This window comes from Nematostella vectensis, chromosome 4 (genome assembly GCF_932526225.1).
Source record: "Nematostella vectensis chromosome 4, jaNemVect1.1, whole genome shotgun sequence".
NCBI classification, from domain to species: domain Eukaryota; kingdom Metazoa; phylum Cnidaria; class Anthozoa; order Actiniaria; family Edwardsiidae; genus Nematostella; species Nematostella vectensis.
In genome coordinates this window covers 6,077,447-6,091,011 of record NC_064037.1, presented here as the reverse complement: position 1 = coordinate 6,091,011, position 13,565 = coordinate 6,077,447, and the positions used below count along the sequence as shown (strand labels likewise).

General features: G+C 39.9%; 2 protein-coding genes across 4 annotated transcripts; one reads left to right on the top strand and one right to left on the bottom strand.

The window, feature by feature from the left end:
* Positions 1 to 107: 107 nt before the first annotated feature.
* On the bottom strand, positions 108 to 5,552 carry LOC116616232 (integral membrane protein DGCR2/IDD). Of its 3 annotated transcripts, none has more exons than XM_032378251.2 (6): positions 5,409 to 5,552; positions 3,802 to 3,839; positions 3,355 to 3,397; positions 1,970 to 2,170; positions 1,508 to 1,693; positions 108 to 1,108 (listed from the first exon to the last, which is right to left on the bottom strand). In XM_032378251.2, the coding sequence occupies exons 1-6, from the start codon at positions 5,473 to 5,475 to the stop codon at positions 912 to 914; spliced, it is 732 nt and encodes a 243-aa protein (XP_032234142.2). In that variant the 5' UTR covers positions 5,476 to 5,552; the 3' UTR covers positions 108 to 911. The 3 variants fall into 3 exon arrangements, with proteins under 3 accessions (XP_032234142.2, XP_032234143.2, XP_032234144.1); XM_032378252.2 differs by having other exon boundaries at positions 1,541 to 1,693; XM_032378253.2 differs by lacking the exons at positions 3,355 to 3,397; positions 3,802 to 3,839; positions 5,409 to 5,552 and adding an exon at positions 2,544 to 2,685.
* A 4,426-nt stretch (positions 5,553 to 9,978) lies between these two features.
* Positions 9,979 to 13,559, top strand: LOC116616218. The gene is made up of 4 exons (XM_048726238.1): positions 9,979 to 10,138; positions 10,497 to 11,322; positions 11,633 to 11,950; positions 12,411 to 13,559. The coding sequence occupies exons 1-4, from the start codon at positions 10,097 to 10,099 to the stop codon at positions 12,614 to 12,616; spliced, it is 1,392 nt and encodes a 463-aa protein (XP_048582195.1). The 5' UTR covers positions 9,979 to 10,096; the 3' UTR covers positions 12,617 to 13,559.
* The last annotated feature ends 6 nt before the right edge of the window (positions 13,560 to 13,565 follow it).

The following is a 13,565-nucleotide window of genomic DNA, read 5'->3' as shown; positions in this document are numbered from 1 at the left end:
CTTAGCTTCTTGTGAGGCCCAATGCTTTCAATTGTCAAACCTTCCTGTATTGGGGAGCCTCTCGATATCATTTTAATTGATGACTAAAAATATTTTGACTCATGTTATTGTTAAACATTTATTTTCATTAACTTTTTAATGGTAATATTATTTAAGGCATAAAACTAAAAAAAATGAGCCAGAACATTCTGGAATAATTATCACAGCAGTAATAAGAACATTTACAGTCACATATTTTACACAGTAACAAGATAATTATGTACATTAAATAACTTTTCTTTTTTCCTTCTGCCTACCTGTTTAAATAATGATGGAAGCCAGGCAATTACCATAAATGATCATTCAGGCTCTTATTAATTTTGGGCGGCTCGTGTGAGAGTGTGCTAATTTGAGATGGGGAGCTTATTTGTTTATGTGCATCTCCGCATCTTCTAGGTGATTGTGTCGGGGGCATTTGTTTGATATGTTATGTTCATATGGAAGGGAGCTAAAATGAGCATTGACAGTACTTGCAGCCTCTAAAAAACATCGAACTTGAAACTTCTAATACTTCAACAAATTCTCCATCAACTTTTAAAACTGTACTGTTATTAACATTTTAGATTTCACTGTCCTATTATTCTCTACTGTTGTCTCGGCATTGAACATCGAGAAAATCCTCCAGGCATTGGTTTTACAGTACAACTTGGGCATTACAGAATGGTTGTAAACATTACTGTATATTCTTTGTTTCAAACATATTAGATATCTTTGAGTGATGCCTCCACATTTTCTTTACCAAATTATAAGATTATCCTTATTGTGGCTTATTTGATAGCCTCCATTGTCTTCTTCTCTCCGATACACCCTATTTTTCTTCCAGTACATTCATTGTAACATCCCTCAAGGTACATTCTGGCATTTATATTGAGCTACACAGGTGTTGCTCTCAAATTGGAGTCTATGTGGTATGGTGGTGGCGGCTCATTTGGTGGATGTCGACTGTTGTGTATTTGAGACGCTTTGCACTTGTGGACATTACATATGGGTGTGTATGGGGGCGGGGGCTCAAATTCTTGAGGGCCCTCTGTTTCCTCTTGTATAGGAGTCAGTTGATTGTTGAGTGGGCCTAAAAGAAACATAATTAGGATAATAAGTTGAAAAGCTGCAGGATATTTTGAGAAATAAAACAACTATGGAATTTCTGCGTTTCTGATATTTTGATACTGATTCTTGTACTGACAACCACTTTAAATAGTATGTTGATCTTTTTTTTACCTTACTTTGTACTGCAACCAAGGAAATTGAATAGAGCATGCAGTTCTGTTACAAAGCTATCAAATAAAGCTTTGATGAAAAACAGGGCAAAATGGGAATTTTATGACTACCAATTAGCCAAACAGTCATTGCCATATAATGATAAAATATATATCAAGTACTGAAATCTGTTGCAATTACTGATGGGTTTTCCTACATCTTTCATAACATTCCTAGACTATAAGAAACCTTTTATAGTCCTACTACTCACTGTCTAATGAGTTATTGTTCCCTTGCTGCTCACCCCGTTCTTCCGGGTCCATGGCAGGCTCCTCATGTTGCCGCCGTCTTAACCTCTTGCGGTTTCTGTGAATCACTAGTCCCAGTAGAAGTAGCAACAGCACAAGGCCAACTGATAAGCTCACAATTATGGCAAGCTCTGCCTTCTCTGTAGATTCTAGATAAATAAAATCAAGCATCAGAAAATCGAGATTTATCTGATTTGTATTTTAGCATAGATACAGTCATTGCTTTAGAAAAACTCAATTTCTTTCACAGTAGTCTGTCTCTATTCAACCAGAAACAGAAAAAAAAAAATGGGGGTGATGTCCCATTTGCTGAAATATTTTTGGCAGTTTAAACCATTGCCCTTATGAGAGGGTGTATGCTTAGTGGCAGAATGAATACAGACTTTTGCAGATGATAACAGGTACATATTATGTGTATTCCTCACCATCAAGGCATGTGTATGCACAACACTTTCCAGGCAGCGCCTTGTACTTTTGACATGTCGGGACAGCACACTTTGTGGTAAAGCACTCCTCTGGTCCCCCAGACACACACTTGCAGTGTACACAAGCATTGTTCCCAGACGGGACATAACTCTGCCCATTCGCTACTTGGTTACCATCAATGTCATAGCATGAATCTGCCGCTGAAATTGAGAAAGGAATCATTATAATCATGCGGAATAATAATTTTGATGTATAACCCTCATTTGCTGATTTCCTCGCTAATCAAAAATGTCCAAGATGTTCGTCAGCTTGTTTATTGTAAGTCGCAGAAACCTAATAAAAAGAGTAAGCAATTTCCTGTTTAAATTATATATAATAGTATGTGGTGTAATTACATTAGGAATATTTCAATGGTTTCCTTACTGATGAAAAATTTAGGCTTCAGAAAAAAATATTGTCTAAATCCCCTATATTATTCAACCCTACAAGATTTTACTCCGAGCTATAATAGATTGACAGATACAGTATGCTTGAATTTGTAAAAAAATGTCACAAGCAAAATAATTCATTTACCAGTCATGTCACCAAAACCCAGAGATAAAGTAGCATTAAACTTGCTGTGTTGAGCATTCAATGCTTTTTGCCTCTATATTCTGCTGGGCAATAATTGCATACTCAGCTCTTTACAAGCTCAAACATGCCCTGTGCAGAACAGCATTTAAATGACCCTCTTAGAAAGTGCTAATCTCCAAAGTGACAAATTCCCACCAAGACACATCATCAACAATCCATTTCAGCAATACAAACACCAGATGTTAGACACAAGATGGGCCACAAGGAGAGCTAGGTCAATATCATGCTGTCAGCTGCAGCTATAGTGTGTGAAAGGCATTGAAAGGAATTCAAAGAATGCAGCTTAATCCATTCATCCATATCATAATAAAAACAAATCAAGTTGGCATTCCAACACTCTAAAGAGCCAAAGCTCTTTAAAAAAAATGAGAGTTAAATGATTCAATGGATAATGAAGGATTCTGTGTGGTTTGTAACTCTGTATCATTTTAACTGATAACAGAGAGACAGTAAGTCCATGTTATACTTTAGTGTGTTACTTTCCCACGGATGGAATGCTGGGGGCAAATAATTCAGTCAGAACAAATCACTCTAATGGCTTTTGTATTAATTGAAAAAACACACCAGGAACTGTATAGGAATCTATGCAATTTTGTTTGATATTACAAATAATGGGCCCAGTAATTTTCAAAAGTCAATTTTATATGAGAGCAGAATACATTTTGCATGATGGGTTAATTGTAGATGATATCACAGACATACTAAGATTTTGAATACAAAAACTTGACATCCAATACCCATATGATATTACCTCTAAATGTTCTATGGACTTGCTTTGTGGATAGAGGAGCCTCCTAAAACATGGATTATGAATGGATTAACAAATTTTGACAAAAAAGGCAAAAGGACATTGATAATGAAATTAACTAATGCGTTTGACAATATATGTGGTGTGTTTCAAGGGGGTGGGGGAATTCAGTTTAACTGTGTACAGTATGTAGACTATCCTGATATCAGGCTTTTACTGTTCATTATTAGCATTTCCAACCCTCCTCACTTCTTTAGGAATACAAGTGCCAAACCAAAGCATTTAAGAGAAATAAGCTAAAGACAAGTTTCATGTTAAAAAAAAATCCATTTGACTCCTAGGTCTGTCCAAATAAAAGAAAAAAAAAAGCTGCGCCATATAAATGAACCTACAAGAATATGATTTGCTAATAGATAGATGACCACCCAACCCCCACTCAAAATCCTGTACCTTCATATTGTCGAAAGTGGCATCTCCTTTGACTAGATCTGTAGACGGAAAAAGTAATTGACTGAATAAGAAGCTACACTTTGCTGTTCCTTTTAAAGGGATTAGCAGTATAGATAAATGAATTGGAGGTGCTGAAAAACAAGCATGGTCCAAGACAATACAAATACTGGTTGCATTGGCATTATTTCACATAACTACCTGTGCATATGACATGCAAATATACAAGTCATTTGGAGCGGTAGAATACTCATACCGCGACGAAAAGCTTCTAATCGTCTATGGATAGTAGATCAATTTGTATATGTATTAATATTTTTGTCGTGTTGTGCCAAGCATTTATTTTTCTAATTTTTGTTAATGCAACATCGTAAAAAAAAATTAAAATATTGAATTACAAAATTAATTGTTTTATTAGCAGGTACTTTCATGCAATATCTCTACTAAGCCTAGAAATTAACTTTTATATCTATTTCTGCAATAAGTCATAAAACAATCAATTTTTTATACAGCAGTATCAGTTTTTCTCTGAAAAAAAAAGAATTTTTTTTACAAAATGAATTAAGAGTTTTGACGATCAAAAAAGGACAATTCACTCAAAGCATATTCTACCACGAGTATCTAATATTTGTTGAAATAATATTTATGCCGGACGTAAGAGGGTAACTTATCACTAAGTTATCTTTCGTTACCTTTCAAATTAAAGTTTTCGATTAATTAACAGCTAGCTAAAACCTTTTGCTTCTGTTAGCGATTCATTCATTCATTCGAAACAGAAAATAACTAAAGCTCTAATTACAACTTAGTTAGGATTTATCAATGGCTTTAGGTATTTGCCATAGGATTCTTTTACACGATGATTGCATGTTGGCAGCGAGGGAAAGATAGACAAAATGTAAATGTTATCAAATTGATCACACATTCGTGAGTTAAACATTAGAAGAAAAGTCTGAACGTTCATTTCACGCAAAACCAAACGAGACAAAACATAGTAGAAACACGAAGTAAAAAATAAACAAAGTAAATACGGAGTCTTTCTTTAGAGGGAATCATTATCACACTTTTGATGTTTTAAGAATAAGTAAGTAATTTACGCTCACTCGAAATCTCACTACCCTAACCCAAGGCAAAGGTCTCTTCGCTCGTTTAATGTTTATATGTACACATGGCATAAATTTAAACACAAATCACAGAGCTAAACAACCGATGAATGGCGAAGAAATTACCCTAGCAGTCTGTCTTTATTGATTCGGTAAACTCATAGGTTTGCTGAAGCCGAGATTTCGCGGGAGATAAATTCTCTCACTTCGAAACGAGATAAAACGGCGGTTGCTTTGACTCGAGGGATAGAATTATTGCCCTGCCTTTTAGCAGTTGTCTCGCGCTCTCGCAGAATTACAGAGTTCGGTAAACACAAAGTAAATTTTCTTTTTTGGTAAGACCATAATTAGCTCAAGAGTGAAAAAGGTTTTTAATGGTTATCAAATAGCAACCAAATAGAAAGCTAATCATAGACCGTTTGTAAAGTTGAAAGTCTTGGGCAAGCTGAAACGTAAAAGCACCGAACAAACTCTCAGGAAATAATAGAATGGTAGAATTAAGGTACTTACCTAGCTTGCAACATAAGTTTAGCAAGCATAGAGAACTCCAGAGAATTACAAGCATTCCCGTGGTCATGTAGCGGGGAGGAAAACGCGTAGGGCCGCCATGCTATAAAACTCTACCACTTCTGAATAATTTATGCATTTATAATGCTAAACATAGCCCCCAGGCACAGCACGGGAGCGAGGCCGCGTGTAAACAGGTGTCGCTACTCGCGGGGGAGAAATAGCGCGCGCGTACTTAAATTGGCGTTTTTCGCGATGAATTTCCGGCAAATTTTTAAGACTCGCAAAAAACAAAGACTGCAAACTTTGGTCTCGCGAAATTTAATGATATAGAAAATTTTTTGAAGGTTCTATTGAGATCTCTAGTGAGGACATGTTTGACATGCAGATTTTTTTTGCTGGATAGAAACGTGCGGCGGGATTCCGTGATGGTCTTGAGGTCAGACAGTGACCAAAAGTATCGATCACTGGAGACAGCAGCGCGTGCTTGCACGTTGGCGATCGGCATCTCCGCGATCAGCATCTTCGCGTCTTCGTCCGTCAGAAAAGGGCTGGGGACCAGTGGAACTAGTCTTGTGGTGGAGAACCTCAACCCTGCATCTCTTCCTCTGGCTGTCTCTCATGGAACTGCTGGAGGGTGAGGTTGCTCACCTTCCTAGCTCTCCCGGCGTGGCACAAGATGGCAGACAATCAGGTTGAACATGAGGAAGTTCCTGAGCATAGTCTGGTCCCTCGTTGTAACCCTGGACCGCTCCCTGAGGCTTGTGTAGGCAGCGTCGTAGCCAGGATTTTTAACAGGAGGGGGCCCAAAAGGGACTTTCAAGGCATCTTCTCCTGTATTTTAAATAATGGCTCATACATTTACTGTATTTTTTTCTGCTTAAAGGGGGGGACTGGCCCCCCTAGGCCACCCCCTGGCTACGCCCCTGGTAGGACTGGTGGAGGAAGAGAAGCTGGGTTCAACAGGCGTCCTTCAGGGTGAGAAGGTTCCTCCGGTCCCTGGTTAATTGATGGTTCCGCTGAGCTGAGCAGCTGCTTGCTAGGTACTTCCTCCACTTTGGCTGGTAGCTGGCGAACTTCGAGTTGATTGTATAAGCCAGGGTCAATATGGGGATAATATAGAAATTCGTTCAATTCTGCTGTAATGTTAGTTGCTATTGTAACAAAGAACCCAGGCCCGTACCCAGGGGGGGTGCAGGCCCCCCCCCCCCAACGGGCGAAGTTCTCAATACACGTGCTATTTGTAGACAAAACTATAAAGCATAAGCTAGATCACTCTGGTATGTAGTCAAATCCGACAATAAACGTCCCGTGGAGATACTTAAAAGGCATAAAAAAGAATTTTTTTCGCGGGTGGTCAGATTTTTATCGAGAGAACTCCCTCAACCCACCCCCTCCCCCTCCCCCCCAGGAAAAATTAAGTCCACTTTTTCGGATTTCGCACCCCCCCCCCCCCCCCCCAAGAAAAATCCTGGGTACGGGCCTGGAACCAATATATCGAAACCACACCAGCAAAGCTGTACCTTAGCGGCTGCTGAATTGCCCTTTTCTTAAAGTAATGAAAAGTGATTTTGTTCCTCTAGCCATTAGCGATGTTTCGTGGCATTTCCTATAATAGGATATCTCAATCTCTGTCGTCATTTTTTCATTCTATATCCATTAAATTTCGCTAAATTAAAGTTTGCAGCCTTTATTATTTTTCGCAAGTCTTATACTGTATCAAGTTCGCGAATTTTTTTAAATCGCGCGAAAATTAAGCAGAATAAGGTATATTTTATCAGGACCTTGTGCTCAAACCTTCATATAACCTTGAAGACTTGTCGAATCAAAACCAAACTTGGTAGACAGGGTCTTTGCCAGGGGGGGGAGGGGGCTAGAGGTGTTACAAAAAACCTCTATTTCAAAATCGTTACAAAATAATAAAAAATAACATCCCAAATCGTGATTTACGCATATTTAAAACATTTCAGGCAGACATGTTATCATTCTTATAACATGATAAGGCGTGCGTTTTATTATTATTGAGATAAAATGATTGTTAATTTATTAGGAAATATTTGTAATTACTATTACTGTTGGGAACATATTGATTGCGAGAGTAATAGTTGATTAGCATTAATTATCAGAATTGCACTTGTTTTTATCATGATATGGCTAAATATACATTTTGTTGTCAAGAGCATATTAGTCTTTCTTTTACGGGATAAGATGTGATCCTTAATGTTTGCCTTATCGACTATAGTTTGCATAATCGATGAAGTCATTTTGATTAATTCTGTCGCTACGTCTTCCTTGCCTCTTAGAAAAATCAAATTCTCCTTGTTTACCAGATAACTTAAGGCACTGCCTAAAAGCAGAGCTCCAAACCAGAACATTTAGTATTTTTGTCCGATAATTTTAATACGAGGCTTTATGACTGCTTGTGACGCTATCGATGAAGTCGCACATCACGCGACTATCTCTTTGATATGCCTAAACACCTACCGAAACTACATGTTTGGATTTCTGACGATGCTTCAACTTGAGATATGAATATTTCGATGTCGTTGTCGATGACGTCATACATCACATGACTATTCTGTCTCACCTTATTGGCACTCGCATGACATCTATGTTTGACAGCCTGACGATTTGTCTATCATGACATATCTTTTATATTAATATTTCTTATTTTAAAATGACGTCATGGATGACGTCACATATCACGTGACCATCTGGTTGCATTTGGATGTCATGCGATGTTTCTTTCATGAGATATCGGATAGTTTATTACAAATGTGGCCTACCTTATTACAAAAATGTGGCCGTTATAACAAATGTGGCAGGTTATTACAAATGTGGCCTCAACACAACAGGTCGGCTCGCGGCTGAAGCGTTTTGTAAGGCAAATTTTCGTACTGTCATGGGAAGCCAAACTAGCTGTGTGTTTTCTTAAAAAAAGCAAAACCTTGATACGTGGCTAGTAAATCAAATGGCACATTTTCGCACTGATATTACTGTCCAACTCTGTCTTACATTAGCCATTTGTCATATGGAATGGGCATTTGTCAGGCTTGGTTGCAAATGGCCAAATGGTAATAAAATGCAGTAGGGTGTTGCTTTCAGGGGAGGGGTGGTCCTATTAATCAATAAATTACAGTTCATCTAGCACTGCAAGTATCTGATAGCAGTGTAGCATAGGAATTGAGGGGAGATCAATACATAACAGTCGTTAAGAACTGCAAGTATCTGGGCTAAGAAACAAAGTTATGGCAAAAGTTATGAAAAGTAAGGGGGAGAGGTGGTCCACCATTTATAGCAGACACATAGCACTGCAAGTACCATGGCCAAGGGATAGGGCTATGTGGTAAATGGTGGATATGGTGAAATGTAAGGGGGAGGGGTGGTCCACCATACATTTGCAGATATTCAACACTGCAAGACTACGGCCAAGGGATAGGGCTATGTGGCAAATGGTGGATATGGTGAAAAGTAAGGGGGTGGGGTGGTCCACCATACATAGCAGACATAGCACTGCAAGTACCATGGCCAAGGGATAGGGCTATGGGTGAAATGTAAGTGGGAGGGGTGGTCCACCATACATAGCAGATATTCAACACTGCAAGTACCACAGCCAAGGGATAGGGCTATGTGGCAAATGGTGGATATGGTGAAAAGTAAGGGGGGAGGGGTGGTCCACCATACATAGCAGACATAGCACTGCAAGTACCATGGCCAAGGGATAGGGCTATGTGGCAAATGGTGGATATGGTGGAAATGGTGGATATTGTGAAAAGTAAGGGGGAGGGGTGGTCCACCATACATAGCAGACACATAGCACTGCAAGTACCATGGGCTATGTGGCAAATGGTGGATATGGTGGATAATGGTGAAAAGTTAGGGGAAAGAATCTATTTGAATCCGACATATTTAACAGGCCATCCGCTCTAAATTAGCAGTCACATCCTCAAAGAAACTTCCAATAGACACACTGATTTCTATATTTTGAAATATTTTTCGTGTTTTCCGTTAAAAATCATCGGAGATTCTTACGTAATCGACCGGAAGTAAACTGGTGACAATGCGGCTTTAAGGTACCTTTTCCATAATAAGAAATAACCGACTTTTTGACCGCCTGGGGGGGGGGGGGGGGGTGCGCAAATTCTGCTTCGAGGCCCTGTGTATCACACGAAGACAAGCTGATACAAGTCGAGAATCCTTTTTGGCTTTAAAAAGACGCGTGCTGGCGCTTTACCTCATACAAATGTCAAGGCAAATGGCTAGTCTGCTACAGCTGCCGCTGTGTCACTCAGGAGCTTCCCAACAAGCTTGCGGGGAATGCGTACGTGACACGCTAAAATGCTGCTAAGCAGACTAGCAATTTGCCTCCCGGTAGAAAATATAATACTCGATCCGTATCATGAGCTAAACGTTGGAATGCCCTGTCACACAATTTAGTTTTATATTTTTAAGTTCTTTTATAGATCAATTGTTGTGGGGTTTTCCCGAGACGAGATCACGGGAGGAGTTAATTCTACTGTTTATGTCAGAATGAAATATGATACGAAACCGGGGAAACCCCGACGCCAGAAATAGAAACATTTCTTAGAAGAGACAGGGGGAATTTTCCCTCTAAAATTCCCCTTAACGATTGGAGGGCATATAAACCGACTTGATATGACAGAGAGAGCAATATCCAGTTTGCTTGTGGGATGCCGTTTCGCCTAAGAAGAGCTTTAAGATCTGTTATGGGGGTAAGTATATATTCGAAAGCATCATTTAGTGCGTATTTGGTAAGACACACGACTTGTAATGGCATTTTCAGGAAATGCCTCGCTCGTCTTCTCGAAGGCTTCAAAAGTGTTATAATTTTATTTAGCAGTACATAAAGTGTCGTTCTTTGTAAGTACATTTGTTGTGATTTGTACAGACTATAATTTATTCGCTGTATTCGCGTAAAATTGCTCGATGACCATCGGTTCATATTACCATCGGTACATGCTTGCAAATGATGGTGGCTTGTTGTGAAGCTCGTGAAAATGGTTAACTCTTTAAACTGGAAGATCGTTTTGAGTTCCAAGAAACTGTAAAATCTCATGATTTTCCCCCTAGGGCGGAGGCAGCCATCACGAGACTCACTATACGTATGTCGACCGCACAGCGGAAATTCTCGCAGAGCAAAGGCGACTTGAGCAGCAACGACTTGAGCAAGTGAGGCTCGAAAGAGAGCGCCAAGAGCAAGAAAGGATCGCAAGAGAGGCGAGAGAAGCGGCCGAGAGAGAGCGACAACGATTCCTAGCAGAGCAAAAGCGAATAAAAGAAGCCGAAGAAGCCGCCGAGCGGGAACGACAACGACAGAAGGAGCTTCAAAGACAAAGAGAACTCGAGAGACAGAGAGCACTCGAGTCGGAGTCGGCTAACAAGCGTCAAGCATTGAAGAGTTACAGATTTGGTGACAAAACCAGTACTAGTGGGATCCAAGGCGTTGCGATTAGTGACATTAAAAAGCTTCGAATCGGGGTGTTTGGACCGACTGGTTCGGGAAAGAGCTGCTTCATCAATACGTGCGAGCGAACTGTGCGTCAGACGAATAAAGGTTCCGTTCCCATAGCAACCACTGGTTCTGAGGGGACCATCTTTTTAGAGGACTACCTTCAGGAGCTGTTCTTCAGATTGGTCGACACTCGGGGCTTCTTTAGCTATGACCACCACGAGGATAGGGAGCTCAAGGATATCCTCTTTGGGAGGATTCGTTCCGGGGATGTCATCCGTCGAGGAGACAGTGAGGGTGGTAGTGGTGAAAAGGGCGTGGTCGATGGCCCATTTGATAGCTGGCTTCATGGCGTGGTGTTAGTTGTGAAAGCCAATGACGTTAGACTGAAGAATGGGACTCTGGAGAAGTATTTGAAGCCATTGAGAGATACGCTTGGCGTCATTGGTATGGTCTATATTTGTTTTCTTTTTACTTAATGTCAGCTCATCTTGTTTTTCTTCCAATCTTAAATAAAAACAATAACACAGATGAAAAAAAAACATTGTTAGATTGGGGGATTTTTAGGGAAGTAGTTCTCCAACATATCCTTTGTCTTGTGGGTAAACCGATTGATAAGAACTGTCTACAAGGGTGTTACTACTTTTTGGACTTTATACATACTGAGCTGTGATTGTATCATTTTTCTTGAAAATTTGAGCTGTAGCCTATTTTCAACTAGAGTGGCCAGTAATATGCCTGCTTTTATCTGTTTCAGACCTATCTCCTGTAACCGTGGTAACCCATCGTGATGTCTTGACATCTCAGGCTACTACCCAGGCCCTCAACCTCGCCTCTAAAGCAACAGGCAGCTCACAAGACCATACATTCTTTGTGTCAAACTATTGTCCGGACAATCCAGGGCCAGATGTGCATACAGAGCTACAGATTTTTAACATCCTGCAGTTTGTTTTGGTGAATGCAGAGAAGTATGCTAAAAAGGCAAAGGTATCCCGTGCGGCGATGCTAAGACAGGAGCTCCAACAGGCCATAGAAAAAGCAAGCACTGGGGACTCTAATGCAACTGCCCCTCGAGGTAAAAAAATGGCTCTTAGCCAGAATATGGCAAGGTGGGGGGGGGGGGGGGGGGTAGAGCTGCACAGGAACAAGATTTAATATGCAGATGCATCTAAGATTTGCAGATTCAGATTCAAATTTGCAGATCCCTTCTGTGATAAGAAATTGAAGAGCGACTAAGCTGGAGTGCTTAGGGGCGGGGAAGTGTCCAATCATAGGTATCATATGGAAAAAGGCTAGTTCTTGATGGCCCTTCAATAACATATTATCTACTTTCCCACCATCCTACTTGGAACTTTTGCACCCTGTGCACCCACTTGTGTATGCATTATCTGCTTATATTATACAAGAGTCCTAAGCCTTGCTTTGGTTGGGGCAAAATAGTAAATATCCTTCTTTTTCCATTTGGCATCACCAGCAAATAAACCATTTTTTGCATAAAGTATGTAATGGGTAATCTTTCCTTGTTATGACTATAGCTGCCTTAGATGTCTTTCTGGAGGTGATGAAGAACAGACATCAGTGGCCTGAAAGCAGCATCCTTAAAGTGTCCAGCGAGTTGCAGAAAGAAGATGTGAAAACACTGCATGCGCTTGCGGCATGTTGGAGCGATATCAAAGCTGTTTTTCCACAGGACATGAGGTCACTTGTAGAGGGTGATCTCCGTAAGATGCGAATGATATGAGCTAGGCATGAGTTGCTAAAGAGGGGTTTATCTGACATTATGGAATTATCATATCTGTCAACCTCCGAAAATCTCAAGGCTTGAAAATTTTTTGGGGGGAGGGGTGGCTATATTAATTTTTTTTGGGGAGGGCTGGGTTTAACCTTGCAGACGTTTGTCGTATAGAAAGCCCTCACGAACAAATCCACTTATTGATCTCACAAGGGTGTTAGATAAATTGTGCTACACAAGGGAATTATTGTTTCAAATATTTAATAGAAAATAGGCAAAATGACGGTTTTCTATAGAAGAATTTTTGGAAGCGATAAAAATCACTAAAAAGCGGGAGATTTGGTGCTCAACGCGGGAGAAGGGGTCCAAAATCTTGAGACTCCAGCCTAATGTGGAGAGTTGACAGGTATGAATTATTGAACAATGTGGTCTGTGAAAAGGCTAATATGTGAGGCATATTATCCATGAATTACAGTGAAAACTCTAACCCATTGTGACTTAAAGAAAATGTCATGGAGCACAAAGCTCCAGGAGGGGACTTCTATAAAAAAACAGACAGGGATGATCATCATACAAATTAATTCTTACCCTAATAGAAAGGGTTGTGGTCAACAGCAATTCTTACCCAGTGTGATCGAGGCACTTTCTAACTCTAAGCACTAAAAACAAAAATATTTACTGGTTTTCTGAACTGCTAGTCCTTTAGGTGCCAACATCAAGCTTTTCTGGCTACATTCATGCCCAGTTGTTATCAGGACTTTGATGATCATAGCCTGAGACCCTCAAATGGGGTAGAGGGGCATAATTTTATACTCTATAAGTAAGGACTATCACCTCTGTCTACTTTATGGAGAGTTTCCCCTGACTCAAAATGGATAATTATTAAAAATGTAATTTGTTTCTGTGGAAAAAAAATAATTGTATGTTTAATCATTAAAATTTATTTCACAGACTCTTT